This window comes from Caretta caretta, chromosome 18, assembly GCF_965140235.1.
Source record: "Caretta caretta isolate rCarCar2 chromosome 18, rCarCar1.hap1, whole genome shotgun sequence".
In the NCBI taxonomy this organism is placed as follows: domain Eukaryota; kingdom Metazoa; phylum Chordata; order Testudines; family Cheloniidae; genus Caretta; species Caretta caretta.
The window spans coordinates 11092934-11112483 of record NC_134223.1 but is presented as its reverse complement, the minus strand read 5'-3'; the positions used below and the strand labels follow the sequence as shown (position 1 = coordinate 11112483).

Here is a 19550-nt window from a genome sequence, read left to right as displayed (position 1 = left end):
TATGAAGAGTAGTTACTATGCTGTAAAAAAAAAAAAAAGAAGAAGAAGAAGAAGAAGAAAAAAATCTTTGAATCTACAGCAGTCATCATTTTACCCAAGTGATCAAAGGCCTGAAAATAATTAGCACAAAATTGATCATAAAATGTATGCAGTCTGACCCTTCCAGCTATATCAGAAATATCCAAAATGCACCCCCCTTAATAATAATTTTTAATATTTTTCTGAAACTTTAAAAAACATTAATATCTGTGTAGATTTTTTTACTCCTATTTTTCTAAATGTATTATACTGTAAATCTTGTTCTAGTGAAAAATTGAGGTTTTTTAAAAGCGGGGCAAAGAGCTCATATGTGATCATATGACTTCATTTTGGAACTGTTTATAATATTTAAGGTGGGCCACAATTCTGAGTGACACTTTGTTTTTCAAATAGATGACTTTGTTTATGGTTAGTGGTTATATCACAGCTTCCACCCTTTATACTTTTTAGAAAATTACTTCATGTATTAATCTCTTTTAAAATTAGAAGTCCAATCTCTGTTGTAACTCACTGTATTCCTTTCATTAGCAGGGTTCTGTTCCATTTTCTTCACCACTGGGAACCCCAAAACACAGCATAAAGAAAACAACAAGTGCAGATGAATCGAAGGGGGTCATGAGCCTGAAAGAAGGGTTATTCATGAAATCATCTTCTGGAACAAATATTATGAATCTGAAAAGTGAGTCTGAACTGAGTACATTGACTAAGCAGCAAGGACACACACCAAAATCACCTGTTGCACAAATCCCTCACAGTCCAGGTATGTGAGAGATAATAGAACGGCCTACTTAACTCTTCCTCCTTTTAATATCAATTATTCATTTTAGTTTAGGAGATACCTTATATGGCATGGTTACTTCATGATTTTAGGGTTGACCTTTCTGTCTGCTACTGTTCATGTGAAGGGTGTAGGAATGTCTGTCCTTCCTTTTTGTACAGTTTGTAATTAAATTTCATTTCATTGTAGCATAATATCATTGATAACAGAAGCCTGGGAACAGAAGAGGAAAGGCATTTGAGTGCCATGGTGAAAAAAACCTAGATAGATTTCCCTATCCACTGCTTGCTCACAGAGTTGTACTTCAAAATTGAAGGTTTCGTTTAAGATTTAAAAAAATTAAAAATGTGTCCAGTACTTTCGGTCCTATGTTGTTTGTTTTGATATTCAAGTTATTGTATGCCCTCCCATATTTTCAGGCCACAGATTTTCGTATTGGCAGGACATAACTGCATTATAGAGGAAGGAGGAAGCTGAAGGTTTGGGTGGCAGAATAGTGGACATTTGGGATTTTGATTTCTAGGAATGAGTAATAAGCAGTTGAGATTTGTGGGCATGAGAGAGTTAACGGTGTCCAATCCAACTCCCATTGAAGTCAATGGAAGCATTTCTGTTGTCTTCAGTGGGAATTAGGTTGGGCTTTAAATGATCAGCAGTGATAAAATTAACAATGTTGAGATTTGTACGTTTGTTCTAGGTTTCAGAATTAACAACTCATTGAGAAGAGTGGGGAAGTTTACAATTCCCTTCCCCCATTCTGTCTGGAAACTCAAAGATGTTACTACATGATTCATGTTTTTAAGGTTATATTTGCACTCACAAGGATTAGAAACATAACTTTTGCCTAAACATGAAAGTTAAATTCTGGTGCACAATTTTGCTGCATGAAGTGGATTCCATGACACATTCTGCACCCACATAATTGAGGAATTCATGGTATAATATCTATGAGTTAATGCTTATGTGCATCAAATGCTACGGTGTTGGATGCAGCAGCATAAACAGAACGGAATTATTTCCATAATAAAGTCAACTTTCTTCTGCAGTAAAGTAGGTGGTTTCATTAGTTGAGAATGTTTTAATCTTGCTTGATATATGAATCTTGTGTACTCTTACAGAGGATCATATCTGCCTGTTAGACTGCATTGTGGTTGATCTGCAGAACATGGACATCTTTGCTGCAGAGAGATACTCTAGAGAGTATTCTAAGGCTATGGAGGACACCAGTGCAGATCTGACCTTCCCTTCCTACTTTGTCAGACAGACAGGAGGAAGTCTCTTAACGGAACCTTTTGGATTGAAGCTGCAAGTAGAGAGAAACTTAGACAAGTGAGTTATAGTTATCTGGATAATTTCTTACTCTGTGTACTGTGGTTTAATGTATATTGTTAACTTCACAACAGATTATATAGTTTAGATTTCCCCCCAATTTTTACTGATATTTTGAAATATTGTTACCCATGTTACACAGCCCAGCAGTTTGTAAGTAAATATGATAAGAGGCACTTCACACTATAGTTTTTGACATATATTTGAAAATAAGGACAAAAAAAAATCAAATTTAGGTGACTAGGATTAAATACTTACATTCATATTAAGAAAAGAAGTACTTGTAGCACCTTAGAGACTAACCAATTTATTTGAGCATGAGCTTTCGTGAGCTACAGCTCACTTCATCAGATGTAACCCCAAAAATGTAACCCTTCTGCCTGTCAGAGTTGGCAGCAACAAGGGCCGGGTTCAATATCTAGGGGTTCCATTCCAATAACACAATGCAAACCGGCTCGAGCCCCCACCCAGTGACCTGGGACAAATATATACCACCCCCGCTGGGCGCCTCCAAGAGGCAATACTTCCCCTCTCGCAAGCACATAGTCTGAGTGTAGCAAAAGCCTTTTAATAACAGAGAGAAACAATGTGGCATTATGTTGGGGAAACACCACCAACAGGATTCATAACACAACCCATGAGCAAAAAAAAACCCACCCCAGGCAAATTGGGGCATGCCCTTTTCCCTTTGGTTCTTGAGTCCAGCAACCCCAAATCACCCAAAGTCCCAAAAGTCCAATGCCCCAAAAGTCTCTGTCCCTGGTCAGGGCAGCCCCAGAGTTCGAAAGTTTATCTGCGGAGCTTTACCTCCCAACCTGGGTGGAAATGGGACGGGGGTAAGAGGCACCTTACGTGATCTGAAGCTGACCGCTCCATAGCGGCGCTCCGCTCCGCCAGCCGCCCCACGAACTCCTTCGCTCCGCTCCGCTCCGCCAGCCGCCCCACGAACTCCTTCGCTCAGCTCCACGGCCCACAAGCAGCTCCTGCCATCCACACACTGCTCCGCGTCGAACTGCTTCACCAGCCGTCCCGCAAACTGCTCCACAATATATCTTCAGGCTCCCCCACTACTTAACACAACACTCAGTGATTTCAGCTCTTAGGTGAATTCAGCTTGTAGTAGGGGAGCCCCAGTGCTGGTGCACTGTCAGCCCAAAGTGAGCTCAGCAGCCTATAACTAGACTTCTAATGAAATCAAAATTAGCTCTGATATTCCACAGTGGAGAGAGGAGGAAGTGCAATTAGCATGTAAGGCCCTCACCAAGGGGCCCATGCCACCAATTATTAATACTTGTCCCAAGCCTCTCTCCATTCACACAGTTTTGGAACCCATGACCCTTGCCTAGCGAGTGCTACTTAGTTGATGGTGAATCCCTCCATCTTACATCTGATGAAGTGAGCTGTAGCTCACGAAAGCTCATGCTCAAATAAATTGGTTAGTTTCTAAGGTGCTACAAGTACTCCTTTTCTTTTTGCGAATACAGACTAACACGGCTGTTACTCTGAAACCTTACATTCATATTGAACAACCTAAGTATGTTCCTTGATTTTCAGAGGTGCTGAGTACCTTTATCTGGCACTGACTTCAGTTGGAATCATTGAATGCTTAGTATCTCTGAAAAACAGGCCACTGCTCACAAAAGGCTCCATGCTCCACTTAAGAGCTCTTAGGCTGAGTTATATTGTCTTTTACTGAAGTTTCTAACTTGCCCAGTAAACCCTTCTCCCACTCCTCTCCTGTTTTTTTTCCCCCTCTCCTTTCCCCATCAGCGAATACTCCACTTCCTTCTTAACTAACTTTCCTTCCTACTGCAGAAGTGGTTTTAATTACCCTTCCACACACACACACACACACACACACCCCCGGTTCCACTTTGACCTCCTATTTGTTTCTCCAGGCCTATTCTTCCAGTGCACTCTGCTTTCCATCAGCTGGTTCTAAGCGTGAGTGGAAGGAGTTAGAGGATATTTCAGAGAAACCTCCCAGCAGTGGAGAGGCAGGGCCAATTAGGAATTATTCCAAACAAGAATCCTCACTCAGCTCTAATCATCTGATGGTCAGAAACCCATTCTTACAGGCACAAGGCTCTTAGCAAATCCCCCCACCCCCCAAACCATGGAAGCGGGCCAATGTGCAAAGTACTAAACACTTGAAGGTGAGGAGGGGGGTAGTATTAAGCCTTAACATGTTGGGTTTTTTAATAAGTGTTTTAAAAAAAAAAAAAAGCTTTAAGCATTTTCTTGAATGTCTATAATTCTTTTAATTCTTTTATATTTATCTAGAAAGTAATCAAGAACTTTGGTAATTTTTAGGCTTACAGTAAAATTTTCAAAAGCACTTAAGTGACTTAGGTGCTTCAGTCAGACCCATTGACTTTCAATGAGACTTCAGCACTTAAGTCCTTTAGGTGCTTTTGAAAATTTTACCTTAAAACACTTAAACACAATAATGAGTCTATGATTTGTCACTTAAATTGGTGATATGTCTTAGATGGAAGAATATCTGCCATCTTCTCATATACTATTGAAACCCATAGCTGGATGAGAGATGCTGCAGTTCAGTCAGGGAGGTGGAACTCTTTCTGTGGAACTGTTTTTTCTTTTTGTTTACTTTTCCCCATCAGTAGGCATTTCAATTGAAGGTTTTATGACCTTGATTCTTTCTCTTTTGTAGGGAGATGAGTCATATAGTTCCAGACATATCAATTCATGGCAATCTGTCATCAGTCCATTGCTCTCTGGATCTGAGTAAATATAAACTGATTCGAGGACTATTGGAGAATAACCTTGGGGAACCTGTAGAAGAGTTTATGCGACCTTATGATCTGCAGGATCCAAGAATTCATGTGAGAGAAACTTTGAGTTCTATTAGGTTAAAAACATGCGCAAAAAAGTTCTGTCTAGAGTTTGTTAAAAGACACTATTTCACTGGTAGGTAAAAATTTTAGTTGAAGAACAATGGCGGTTGTGAAGCTCTCTGTTTGTTTGAATGTGTTTGGGAATTGTCTGTCTCAGGAGCAATTCAAGGAATAAAGGGGAGCATGTGTGTCATTTCTATCATAACCTGCTATTGTCACTGCTTGTTTCGGAATTGTTTTGAAAAGAGATTATGAACAGTAGTAATTGTCCATGGATGATAGTGGCATTTAAACAGGTGTGCTGATTATTATTATTATTTTTTTTTAAAGTGTTCACTATTATAACAAACATGAAAACTGTGAGTTTTAGTGAAAACTCTAGTATGGTTTTTCTTGGATGCCTTGCAGCAGAGTCCTGAATGTCCCCTACTCATTAGGCACAGGATCAAATACCATCCTTCCAGAAAGACCCGACAGCACACCATCTGGAATGAATCCGTGTTCGTCGTTAGTTAGATGGAAGGAGGAGCTGAATAACAAATTTAATCTTTGTACCTTGTGGGGATCCCGAGTACTGTCTCCACAGCACACCGAACCCCTGTCTACCATGGAAGCAAATTTACATTTTTGAAAATTTACCAAAAACACACAGGGTTCCCCAAAGATTTTAGACAGGGTTACGTGAATCCTTCCTAGTACTAATATGTGCACAATATAAGTGTTTGTTTTTAAAAAGCACTTCTTTCACTAGTTAATTATTTGATTAGTACTTGAGATGAAATTTAAAGCTTCCATGGAAGGGAATTAATTGGAATTGAAAATGTAATTGGGTTGCTGTTTCCTGTAGAGCTTTGGTGAAAAGCCTGGCATGGAGAGTACATTTAAAATAAATAAATAAATGAAATTGTTTCGCAGGCAACAAAATTATGTTCATTATAGAAGGAATTTGAAATTTATTCTTTTTTTATAAAACCAATATAACAGGTTAGTTGATGTTACTGTGGAACTGAATTACATTTATTCTAGTTTGTGGTTACAATTGTTCTAAAATTTAATTTTTCTGAAGTATGTTAATCAAGTTTAGCTGGGAAAACACTGTATATGACCTCATAAATGTTTGCTTATTTTGCTCATTAGAAAATTCTTAAATCAAGGATCTGAAATAACCAAGGTGTTTTATAAGGAATCTTGGTGTTTTCCATTTGCAGACTGTGTTGAGTGGAGAAGTGTATACCTGTATGTCTTTCCTTATTGACATGGTTAATGTGAGTCTGGAACTGGTTGAACCTAAAGGAAAGGATGGACTCAGCTCGTTAGCCAGGTATGGCTTTGACTTCTGCTTTTAGTCTGAATTAATGTTTATTAATGTTATGATATGAACAAAATAAAGTATGCTGATTTATTATACAAATTGATTCTTAAATATCTGTACAGAATGCATAAGCTAGATGGAGTCTGAATTAGGTGGTTTGATGGGAAAGTATTGTATTACTCTAAACCTCTTCATTTCCTCGCCTCTCCCAAGTTGTATTTTGGAATAAGAACAGTCACTTAATAGTTGAGCTTTGCATGAAAAACCCAAGGGTTCAAATTCCAGATGGGTTGACTCAGCCCTTTATCCTTCCAAGACAGATGGGATTCCATGCAGTTTGTGAGTTGAAGGGCTTTCAGGTTAATCTTTTAAAAACAGAAGTCCTGTCCGCATTTCATGGACACTTAAGAGTCCATGGCTCTTCTTTTTTGTAGGCGTATATGTTGAAAGAGTCTTAACAATTAATTATTTTTCTTTTCATTTGAACCTACCAGGTTTGACTTTAAGAAATCCAAGTTGCTTTTTGAGAGTTTCTCAAATCAAACAAAATCGGTTAACTTGGTTTCACATTCTATGATGGCATTTGACACTCGTTATGCTGGTCAGAAGACAACCCTAGGCATGCCCAATGTGTTCAACTGCATCTTTCAGTCATCAAAGAACAGCAGTAATAAAGGAGCAATACAGATTGAGTTACATTTCAGGTAGGTGAATCCAGAAGCTCTTTTCTTTATATCATATTGACGTATGAATTAATAGTGTTGTTGTAGTGATGTCAGTCAACAAGAGAGATAAGGTGGGTGAGGTCATATCTTTTATTGGACCAACTTCTGTTGGTGAGAGAGACAAGCTTTTGAGCTTACACAGAGCTCTACTTCAAGTCTGGGAAACTTACTCAGTGTCACAGCTAAAGACAAGATGGGACAGATTGTTTAGCGTAAGTAGTTAACACATTTCAAGGGACAATTCAAGGTGAAGTGGCTTTTATAATCGGATAACATCAGTATTTCTTCATCATAAACTCTTCTTTATCCTTACATTTTATAACTTTTTAAAAAAATTACCTGCCTACAAATGAAGTCTTTATTACATACATATCATATGTATTTAAATTATGGAATTTTTATTCAAAGGGATTATGCACCTGCAGTTAAAATAACTTTCCAGTAGATGTCATCCTTTCCTTTTTTGGGGAGTTAAATAAATCCAGAAATGGCTCCTCATCTACATAACCTATTTTAACAATAAATCCCCATGCTACCTCATGTAAGTGGGCATTGATCTTTCACTTGCTGTCTTTGTTCATATAGTTCTCTTGGAATACTTGAAAGCATCAGAAGTTTGAGTTTTGTCCAGTTCTAATTATATGTTTGAAATGTAAGGTACCTCATGATAATGTAATCATGTAAGGGAAAAAGCATGTATTTTGCACATAGCAACATTTAGAGTTCTAAATGAGACCTCTTTTTATTATTTTTTTTATGAGTGGGTGTGTGTTGTCTTGTTGGTTAAAGGAAGGGAGAGGGAAGTAAGACTCTTGTGATGTATTCCGAGTCCTGGCACAGATTCGCTGACTGAGCTGAGACAAGTCATTTGACCTCTAATTCTTTCACACTTCGAAAAATTAGTGTGATACCTCATAGTGTTCTTGTGCAGCTCAATTAATGTTTGCAAAATGCTTTGAGCTCTTCTTATGAATGTCACTAGAGAACACAGACTGATACCAGTTTTTGTGGTATTTACAGTATTTTTGTAGTGTTAACAGTTCATCATACATAAGCTTTTTGAAGGCCTGTATCTTATGACTGTAACAGGTACCTGTGTAAATATAAATATTTGTTACATAGGGTCAAGGAATATATTGTACTGTAACTGTGTAGAATAAAGTGGATCAGGAACATTTGATGGCTTTGTCTATTTCAGTGGCTTTCAATCTTTCCAGACTACTGTACCCCTTTCAGGAGTCTAATTTGCCTTGCATACCCCCAAGTTTCCCCTCTCTTAAAAACTACGTGCTTACAAAATCAGACATAAAAATACAAAACTATCCCAGCACACTTCTTTTACTGAAAAATTGCTTACTTTCTCATTTTTACCATGTAATTATAAAATAAATAAATTGGAATATAAATATTGTAATTACATTTCAGTGTATAGCATACAGAGCATTATAAACAAGTCGTATTAAATTTTAGTTTGTACTGACTTTGCTAGTGCTTTTTATATAGTTTCTTGTAAAATTAGTCAAATGTCTAGATGACTTGATGTACCCCCGGTACACCTCTGCTTCTTCGAGGGTACACTGGTCTATTTGAACTAACTTAGAATAGCTACAGATGTTTAGCAAGAACAATTATTATGGTTATACTGGAGATTTTCAAATAATCCTATAATCATATGAAATGATTGTGACTGACCCTGGTATTTTTGTAAAAGGGGAGTTAGTTTGAACATTAAAGATTGTAGCTTTGTTGAGATCACATCATATGAAGTATAGTTACTAATCATATGCACTATTTATTTTTACTTTTTCATTGCTGAGTATCTCCTTGGCACTAGATAAAAAGTTTTGCAGGGTTTCGTGATAGTCTTACCCTGGCTCTTGCCTTAGGAAATATTCCAGAGAACCAGTGAGGGTGAAAGGATTTTACTGTTACAGGCTGGGCATGTGTGTCGCTTCTCAAACAGGAATTATGATTCTTTTGGGACTGTACAGTTTAGAATGTGTCAGAAAATAGATTCCTGGGTATTTAAATACCTGAAATATTTTCCAGTTAACATGACCAGACATAATTGACATTCCAGATAATTAAGTCAAATTTTCTGTCCCTCCAGAAGGGATATTCAAAATGTGGTACTAAAAAGTTCAGTTAGGGTAGCATTTTTTCGGAATGACAAAGAAGCTGCCTGTGCTACAAAATGTGGTCAGAGTGTGAGAGGAGACAAATTGATCTCTAATCTTTTTAAGAGGCGCTGAGCCAGGTTTAAATTTCTCACACACTACATCAGAAGTGATACCAAACAGATGTCAAAAATAACATTTTAAATTTAAAAGTTGACATTGTACAAAAAACTTTCATTGTGATAAAGATGGTTGTATAAGTTAATTTATAATTACATGAAGCCCCCTATTTATACCATTGTTCCTTGTTTATTTTGTTTTCATAAAAGTTTTGATGATTTTTGATTTGTTAGGTTTACATGCACACAGCAAGCTCACAAACTTAGGCTGATGTAAAAAACAGACTTTTCTGGAACTCTATTAGAGATTTTTAAAAACTACATGTTTCAGAGTAGCAGCCGTGTTAGTCTGTATCCGCAAAAAGAAAAGGAGGACTTGTGGCACCTTAGAGACTAACAGATTTATTTGAGCATAAGCTTTTGTGAACTACGTTGAGCTGTAGCTCACGAAAACTTATGCTCAAATGAATTTGTTAGTCTCTAAGGTGCCACAAGTCCTCCTTTTTTCTTTTTGAGAAAACTACATGTAAGCTGATTACATTCACATAAAATCCAGTATATTACTTATTCACCTGATACATAGATCCTTAATATCAAAATTAATTCCAAGGTGGAAAGTCAGATGCTAGAACTAAAGAACAGATTTTATGGCATGTGAAATTGATATGATACAAGCTCTTCTTTTTTTTTTTTATTAGATCTACTAAGGATTCCTCCTGTTTCACAGTTGTTCTGAATAACCTTCGTGTATTTTTAATATTTGACTGGCTGCTGCTTGTTCATGACTTTCTACATACTCCCAGTGATGTTAAAAAGCAAGATAATCTGACTTTTTCCCGACAACGCAGTTACAGCAGTGAAACAACTGTAGTTCCTAAAACAGTGAAGAGTGGAATAGTTACAAAACGTTCTTCTCTCCAGGTGACTACAGAAAAACAACTGGAAGTCAAGATTAATGTAACGGGTAAATATATATTGTTTTATGCTTACACAAATGAGCATAGACTGTTTGTTTGTCTTTAGGAGCTGTCACGTTTACATTCCTCAGAATAATGCTGAAGCAGAGTAAATCAGGTGCCTGGAGGATGGATAATTAAGAATCCTCGACTAAAAATTTTAAAAACAGTATAAATGAAGTTGGCAAGTTTCACAATTAAGTGTTTTTTATTTATTTTGGTCAGGTACTGAATTTGTGGTAGTTGAGGACATGTCTTGTTTTGATACCAATGCAATTATTTTGAAAGGAACCACTGTCCTCACGTACAAGCCCAAATTGGTGGATCGTCCTTTCTCTGGTAGTTTGTTTGGCATTGAGGTAAGATGAAACTTTTTGGATTTTATAAGCATTTATTCTAGTGTTGGGTTAAGATGCTATACTATTAAACCTTCAGTTGAAATGCTGTGACAAACAGAATATATTAAAAATTGTCTCTGGAGTGCTTTGTTACCGTAGCCTGTTAATATCCTTATCAAATGTTCTCAACCCATTGCAGTATAAAGGCCATTTCTGCACTGCTTCTGCCACAGTGTTAAAGTATTTGGCTGGAAACTCACCAAACTGTCAGTCAGATACATCTTCTCAATGGCCTAACCTTTAAACTTGAATTTGCAAAGGACTGTTGTCTGCAATGGTATTGCTCGGATATTTTTTTCAGGTATTCAGTGATTTTATATATGTGTCTTTGATTTTTATGTTAAGCTTTGTTCATATAAACCTGTGGAAATTTCACTTCTGAACACCTATGTATAGTATGAAGTAGGGAACTCTTGTATCTTTAATTTGTATATGTTTAGTTTGCATACTAGCTTTGGAGTGGTTGGGGGATGTTGCTAACCTTGCAATAGCACTGATTCCAACTGTTTACCACAGAATAAAATATAACTTTTGTATTTGAAGCTAGTTGATCTGAGTTTTGATTCCTCAGATACATGAGGGTTATAAATTTGTGATTCTTCTTTAAAAATATTATATATAAAAGTCTTGCATTTAAGACCTAGAAATGTTATCTGATAACATATTTGAGATTCCTTTCAGGCTTGGGATTTGGAAGGTTTTGCCAATCTAATAGTGTCATTATGACAAAAGAAACTGCAATTGAAACACTTTTACTTCACTGTTGGGTGGATATAAGAGCCTTTCTCATCTAGACAGGTTTCAGAGTAACAGCCGTGTTAGTCTGTCTTCGCAAAAAGAAAAGGAGTACTTGTGGCACCTTAGAGACTAACCAATTTATTTGAGCATGAGCTTTCGTGAGCTACAGCTCACTTCATCGGATGCATACCGTGGAAACTGCAGAAGACATTATATACACACAGAGACATTGTTTGGTCTCTGTGTGTATATAATGTCTTCTGCAGTTTCCACGGTATGCATCCGATGAAGTGAGCTGTAGCTCACGAAAGCTCATGCTCAAATAAATTGGTTAGTCTCTAAGGTGCCACAAGTACTCCTTTTCTTTTTTCTCATCTAGGTCGCCAGTTTAAATCCAGGTCACGTGAGGCATGACGGTTAGTTATCTGATGGCTGTTGGTGGCATACTTGAAACTATCTGTTTAGTCTATAAGGTGCCACAGGACTTTTTGCCACTTTTACAGATCCAGACTAACACGGCTACCCCTCTGATGCTTGAAATTGTTTGGTTTCAATCTGCTTTGCAGTAGGTAAATGTCCATGTGAAAAAATCACCACTGCAATCAACGCTAATTGGCCAGTTTGATATTTTCAGCAAAGACCAAGGATTGAATGAGCCATGAAGACTGAGCCAGTTTCTTGCCTACCCCCCACCTACCGAAAGTGGCTCCTATAGATCTGGCATTTTGATGGGGCATTGTGGGGGAAGCTTGCCTTGCCTTTGACTTTGTCATGTTTTGTGGATGACATAGATTACTCCCGTGTCAGGAGGCCTTAATTCAGCCCCCTTTCATAAGCCCTAAATTCAGACAAAAATCTTTAAAATAATAATCCTCTTGAGCTTTTAGCTTACATAGTTTCTGTATGAAATGGTGTCCGTGAATTTAAGAATGAAAGTAAAAGGGAAAGACTTCCTTAAAAATAGATTTGATAAAACCTATCTGCTCCCTCTACAGACAAAAAGGGGAGTTGAGAGCTTCATTCTGGCAGCTGAGAGCAGAAACAAAATTTGCATGAGCTATACGTAGCCATGCATTTTGATTTGCACTCATTTCAATCATTTAGGTTTTTTCATGCCGACTGGGAAATGAGCAGGACACAGCACTGTCCATCATTGATCCTGTACATATTCAAATGGAACTTGTAGGGAATTCATCCTACCCTCGTGGCTCAGGACTGTTGGATGCATTCAATAGTGAAGATTTCCCACCCATTCTAGAGGTAAGATCAAAGAAAGTAACTGAAGCAAATTTTATGGGCATTGTCGTAATAATCTAGAATACTTTATACTGGTACATCACATTTGGGAATTCAGAATAATGCTTTGTCATATACATAAGAAAAGAATAAGACCAAATTGTTTTTCAAGATAAAATGAAGAGGCAGACAAGCCAGAAACATACTTTTAGTGGTAAGGATAGTGATTTCTGGTGGTATTTTTAGGGGTATTCAATACATTTATTTCAGACATCAATAGGGGAAAAAAAACTTGTGACAGAAAGCAAGAGATGTCACACTATAACTTTTGGCTCTTGGCCATAAGTTTTTAGTAAAAGAATAACTTTATTTTTCTGTAGATCATCTTCTTAACATTTGTTTGTAGGAAATACATTTAGAGTTCCCCCCCAGCCCCTTGAAATCCAAACAGAAATTCCTCTCCTGATCGGGGATTTTGATTAATCCCTTTCTGGACAGGAACATACTAATATCTAGGGTTCTTCAGCATGTTCAGATGGTTTATCCTGTAGTTGGATATTTAAAATTACTATATTATTGGTTAATGACGGAAACTTGGCATTTTTAGTATGAAGGCTTTGAAACCAGTATAAACATCTGATTTTGATATGGTTATTCTTATCTTCATCCTGGCAGTGTGTTGCTACAATATATAACATGCAAAAGAGAAATTAATGGAAAAACTGTCAATTTAAAAGCTTTAATCATTTTGGATTTTTAAATTTCATTTAGATTCAGTTACAAGCACTGGACATCAGACTGTCCTATAATGATGTTCAGCTGTTTTTGGCCATTGCAAAGTCCATCCCTGGGCAGACCAGTGCTGCTGTGCCTGAATCCTGTGTCTTGGATCCCGACACTGCTGCTAATAATCTTTCCAGTTCATCTTGGGAAAATGAGACCTCATCATCAACATCTGAAAACAGAGACACATCTAAACACATATTGGATCCTGTTCTTGGTATGCATTCCACTATTAGACTAAAGCCATTTTCCATGCCTTAAGGAGGCTTCTGCAGAGTAAAGCCAGATGTAATTTTTAGCAAAACAGATGGTTGTAGCTTGATTATATAAAATGTGATATGGCGATGGATGCCATCAAGTAGTGATGAAACTTTCATTCTGCTTGTAATGTGAAAATAGAACAGTCAATGTTAGTCTTCAGTCAATTTTAATCAGTAATTTGCCTTCCTAATTCAGCAGAATGCAGTAATGCTTAGGTTGCAATCACTGCAGGAGAATACTGTATTTTTAAATTGTTTCTATTAAGAATTATAATTAAAAATAAGCATCACCAGCCTCTCCCTCCCTGCTAGCAACATTTCACTGTTAGGCTTTGTTAAAGTTTTGTTTCTAAAATTTGAGTGTAGTTAGGAGTATAACTTTATGAAAACAAGGAAATAGACTCTGTCTTCTCTACTACGGTACTTAGGCATTATGGGGGAGATGTGAAAGTAGATGAGGAATGCCCCACAGCATAGAAGGATTTGATGTATGGATCCAGGAATTGTTAGTACAGAATTAAATTAAGTGCATACACTAAAATTACCCTACTGGAATTGAAATCTAGCTTGGGCTCTAACTCAAACATTAAACAAAATACAACGTTTGGCCTAAAACATCCCTGAATCCTAATGCTTTGTTGTTGTTTTTTAAGTAGAAATCACTTATTTTTTCAGAATTGATCCACTTGTAGAGGGAAACTAATTTTTGAACAATAATAAGTTTCATTTTAACAAAAAACCAAAAACAAAAAAGAAAAGCAACTAATTCACCTGGGGACAAATGTTTGGCTAAAAGTTTCTCTAATTACAGAGGTACAGCTGGCTCGACTTCAGGAACTGGGATTTGGTATGGATGATTGTCGTAAAGCCCTTTTGATTTGCCAAGGTAATTCCAAATAATTTTTCTATTACTTGCAATTATAGTTTTGGTAAATGAGAGCCTGGCTCTTAATACATCAAAACATACAAATTAGCAGTCACTTGATATATAGACAAAATAGAAAGTAGCAATTTTCCATCTTGCAGTCATCAAAAAATAGTTGTCTTAACTAGATCCTTTAAATATTTTCATTCTCTTACTACTAGTTCTTCCCTGTCTCCTAAATATTCTTTTCTTCTGAGTTTGTCTCTGAATGACATATCTTACTTTAAAAGACACTATGGTAATATATTTATTCAAATTACCACTTAGCGTGATTTCAGTTTCTCTGTAGCTGTTACATGAATCAAGTATATTTTCTCCCACCACATCCTAAAATTCTTTTTTATCTAGAAATTCTCATCAGTTTCTACATTGCATGTGTTTCTCACTTGCACCTACTTCTTCCCTGTTACACACACTGACCTTCATGCTCTTCATTTCTTCTTGTTAAATGGTTTGCTTTCTTTCCTCATTTTTACACACAAAACCTGGAAAAGAAATTTAAAGTTTAAGGCACAAAATTCTCTTTTGGTTTGTTTCTTCAACGTTGTCATTCTCCTTCTCATGTATAATCAGTCACGTTTTAATCCAACAAAATACTTTGTTGCTTCTCAGTATGACACGTTAAAAGATCACTTTGTATTGATAAAAAAGAATGCCATTATATTTCCTAACCTTAATCTCCCTTGTTTTTCTTAAATGAAACAAACCTTATACCACTTCTACATTTTGCTATAACTTTTTGGTTTTGTTGGGAATTCATTTGATTCCTTTTCAGGGTTATTTTGTATGAATATGTTCTATTGAAATAATGTACATAGCAAATGTCATGATTGTTTGCTGATCTCTTTTAAGGCCAGTTGAAAAAAGCAGCAAGTTGGTTGTTTAAGAATGCCGAACCTTTGAAATCCCTTTCGCTAGACTCTGGTCGTCGAGATAGCCAGGGGACTGTGCCAGTTCAACTGATCTCTGGAGTGGAGATTAAAGCAGAAAGCATATGCATTTGTTTCATTGATGACTGCATGGACTGTGATGTTCCCCTAGCTGAGTTAACCTTTTCACGTGAGTATTTTTCTTAATTGTCCTCTAATGACTTCCCTAAATTGAAGAATTCCTCTACTTATGTTTATAGCTTGGGTTTCCCTTTGTTAGGGCCAGATAAGATTTTTGAAACTGTTTGTGTATGTGATTTCCACAAAGGAATATGTGAGAGCAGATGTCAGTGCACAGCACAACAATAAAGTGGCGTTGATTAAGTTATTTTAAAATTGCATAGCGGTGGTGTTGCTATTCATTTGTATTGTGGTAGTGCCTAAAAGCAATAACTTAGATTAGTGCTCTGCTTTAAGTACTGAACAAAATCATAGGAAGATGCTGCGCCCATCCTCCTTACTTGGGAGTAAACAGAGAGCCTATAGGGAATGGAAAAAAGGGTTGATCAGCAAAGAAAGCTACATCATGAAGGTGAGGAAGAATGTAGGAATAAAGAGACTTTTTTAAAAAGTCAAGCTGAATTAGGTCTTGTCAAGGAAATTAAAATAAAAGAATGACGTTTTTTAGCTCTATAAATAAAAAGAGAATAAGGAAGGATGCGGTGGAGCCACTCTGGAGTGTGGATGGAAAAGAGATTAAAGATAATCTAGGTGTGACCTCAAAACTAAATGAATAAACTTTGTTTCAGTTTTCAGTAGGGATGATAATATGGAATAGGTGCATGAAGGCAGTAGAGCTGATAGAAATGAGTGTCTAGAAATGGAAATTACCACATCTGAGGTGGAAGAAAAACTTAGAGCTTAGTGCACTCGGATCAGGGGGACCAGATGATTTCCATCTCAGAATACTGAAATAACTGGCTCATGAGATTGCGAGCCTGGTAGCAAGGTAGTATCCTATGATTGGCGAATAGCTAATGTTTTCTATCTATGTTTTAGAAAGGGGAAAAAGTGATCTTGGCATTTGCAAACCTGTCAGTCTGACCTCAGTAGTATGCAAGGCTTTAGAACAAATGGTGAAGGAAAGGATAGTTAAATGGTAAGGGATATGTAATGCAAGATGGGTTTACCAAAGGTAGATTGTAGCCTAACCCGATTTCCTTCTTTGAGAAAATAATTGATTTTTTTAGATAAGGGAAGTGCAGTGATCTAATATATTTGGACTTGAGTAAAGAATTTGACAAGGTACCACGTGGGAAATTATTAGTTAAATTGCAAAAGGTGTGGGGATCAGTACAAAAACAGTAATATGGATAAGGACCTGGCTAAAGGGGAGAAGGCAATGGTTTGTGCTGAAGGATAAACTGTCAGACTGGAGCGTGGTTACTAGTAGAGTTTCTCAAGGATCGGTCTTGAGATCATTCTTATTCAATATTTTTATTAATGACCTTGGCACAAAAAGTAGGCATGTTTAATGAAATTTGCTGCTGATACAAAGTTTGGAGGTATCGTCAATACAGAGGAGGATTGGAATATTATACAGGAAGATCTGGATGGACTTTGAAGACCAAGTGACATAAATTGGATGAAATTCAGTTGTACAGAGTGCAAGGTCATGCACTTAGAGTCTAATAATAATTTCTGCTACAAGCTGTGGACTCATAGTTTGGCAGTGAGAGAAGAGAACTCGGTGTGTTGGTAATTGTCCTCTGATCAATGAGTCACCACTGTGATGTGGCTATGGAAAAAGCAAATGCGATCCTAGGATGTATGAGGCGAAGCATTTTCAGTTGTGATATAGAAGTGTTAATGCCTTTGTACAAAGCACCGGTAGAACCTCATTTGGAATAGTGTGTGCAGTTCTGGTCACTCATATTCACGTAAGATGAACTCAAATTGGAAAAGGTGCAGGGAGGAGCTACTAGGATGATCAGGGGAATGGAGGGCCGATCTTATGAGAAGAGACATGAAGAGCTTGGCTCGTTTAGCAGAAAGAAGGCTGACAGGGGATGTGATTGTTCTCTAGAAATACGTGGGAGTAATTAAATACTAGGAATGGTGAGGAGCTATTTAAGTTGAAGGACAATGTTGGCACAAGAACAAATGGGGATAAACTGGCCATGAATAAATTAAGGCCAATAGGAGTTGTGTGGGGCTAATCAACTTAATTTTGTTTTAAGAAAGAGCTGTATAAATTTGAGTGGGATTGTATGACAGAGTTACTTGTGATGAATGGTAGGGGGCAGGGCGCTCAGGAGCCCTGGGGCTCGCTTCCAGTTTGTCACATGTTCTGAAAAGCTCATGCTTCAGGGTTTCAGCTGGCCACGTGCAGGTGTCAGGATAGGATTCCCCTCCCCCCAATATATTCTGTTTTTTTGTAAGTTTCTGTCCCTCTGAAGCACCAGGGATGGCCATTGCTGGAGATGGGATAATGGATGGGGTAGGTCAGGACTCTGAGATGGCACTGAGTGTTTTCTCTGACAGGTTCTTGGCTGGCTGGTTCTTGCTCATATTCTCAGGGTCTAACTGATCGCCGTATGTGGGGTTGGGAAAGAATTTTTCCCCCAGGTCAGATTGGCAATGACCTGGTTATATATATGCCTGACTTTGCAGCATAGGGGTGCTGGTCACTTGCCAGGATTAACTGGATATATCTCACTTAATCATTTTCCCATGGCTGCTGTGGCCTCAGGCACTGGTGCCCATCGGTCTGTCCTATTCTGAGCCAGTGCAAATAATAGTATAGTATGCTATGGGCTGCAATGCTTTGGTCTAATTTCAGTGGCTGGGTTTAGTGTGCGGATTCTTGAGGGTAGTGGTAGCGGCCTGTGATATAGAGAGGATCAGACTAGATGACCCAATGTCCCTTCTGGCTTTAGTCTACGACTTGTGATTTCAAAATGCTTTCTTTGTGATAGAATAGATTCTTTTTTTCACTAAAGAGAGCCTACATTTCTTTTATCAAAAGAAATCCGAATGGTTTAAGTGTGGGGTTTTCTTTTGCATCCTTAATATTTTTCATTTTATTTTACTGTGTACCCTTGGCTATAAAATCTGACTGAAGGTTGTGGGAGGCTGTGTTCCATTAAGAAGTAGATAATTATGCCTTTTATTAAGGAAGGAAGCTAAATAAATGTCTGTCTTGACCTCTGGCAAAAGTGACTCCAAGTGTTTTTTTTGCATAGATATCACACACAGGAAAAGAAAGGAACATTTCCTCCATTAACGTAACCTATAATTATGTCTTCTGGCAGATTACCTCGCAGTGCTCATAACGTTTACTTTTTTTCTGATCGCTGGTCCAGGACAAAGCTTGGGAAGTTTATTGGTCCTGGTAGTATTTGTACGAGTCTCTTGAAATGTTTCTTTCTAGCTCTTGACGTTTATGAGGTATTGGACCTCGAAATGCTATCATGCTGACTACCGTTTTGCTGTTTTCTCCCCACCTCAATTGCAACAGGATTCCAGCACCAACTATCTCACAGGTTGCTAAAGATAGAGATGAATGCTTTACACTAATTAAATCTTGTATTTAAATACAAGTATTTTAAATATTAAATACTTGCAGATAGTATTTAGTAATGGTGTTTAGTTTTAATAGCTATCGAGATACCAGCTGCTAACTTCATGTTTAGTTGAAATGTGAAGCAAAAAGATGGTAATCAGATGTTCGCTATTTTTTAAAAACTAGGATTGTTTTTTGGGTGATTTGGGAATGCTACCAATCAGCGCACTTTCAATGTTTACCAGTTGTATGCAGCATTTATTTCTAGTCTTGTTAGTTCTCAAGGACTGAGGACCATCTGTTAAGCCCTCAAAGATAGCTGTGGTGTTTGACACTGATTCAGAACCTGTGTGACTGTACTGTAGTGGGTTTTGTTTTGGTGCCTTCTGCCGTATTATATTTGGAGAAGTGACCCTTGTAGTTTTTGGCACTTTTTTTACGTCAGATTGAACAATCTGTGAAAATTTGAGGAGTCTCTTAATGAGATTCAGTGGAGCAGCCTGCTGTGTTAGAATAGATTAAATATATCTGAGAAACTATGAC

The 19550-nt window shown here is 37.4% G+C and overlaps 1 protein-coding gene across 8 annotated transcripts in view; it reads left to right on the top strand.

The window, feature by feature from the left end:
- The window catches only part of VPS13D (vacuolar protein sorting 13 homolog D), a 195532-nt gene that overhangs the window by 41156 nt on the left and 134826 nt on the right, over positions 1 to 19550 (top strand). For 4 of the 8 annotated variants that reach the window (XM_048825360.2, XM_048825356.2, XM_048825353.2 and 1 more), the window contains exons 26-36: positions 568 to 799; positions 1936 to 2146; positions 4821 to 4992; positions 6213 to 6325; positions 6811 to 7020; positions 9976 to 10241; positions 10459 to 10592; positions 12474 to 12629; positions 13377 to 13605; positions 14460 to 14534; positions 15426 to 15632. In XM_048825360.2, coding sequence (XP_048681317.2) covers positions 568 to 799; positions 1936 to 2146; positions 4821 to 4992; positions 6213 to 6325; positions 6811 to 7020; positions 9976 to 10241; positions 10459 to 10592; positions 12474 to 12629; positions 13377 to 13605; positions 14460 to 14534; positions 15426 to 15632 — 2005 coding nt within the window. The remainder of the gene's footprint in view (positions 1 to 567; positions 800 to 1935; positions 2147 to 4820; positions 4993 to 6212; positions 6326 to 6810; positions 7021 to 9975; positions 10242 to 10458; positions 10593 to 12473; positions 12630 to 13376; positions 13606 to 14459; positions 14535 to 15425; positions 15633 to 19550) is intronic. The other 4 variants (XM_048825358.2, XM_048825355.2, XM_048825354.2 and 1 more) reach the window with 2 other exon arrangements.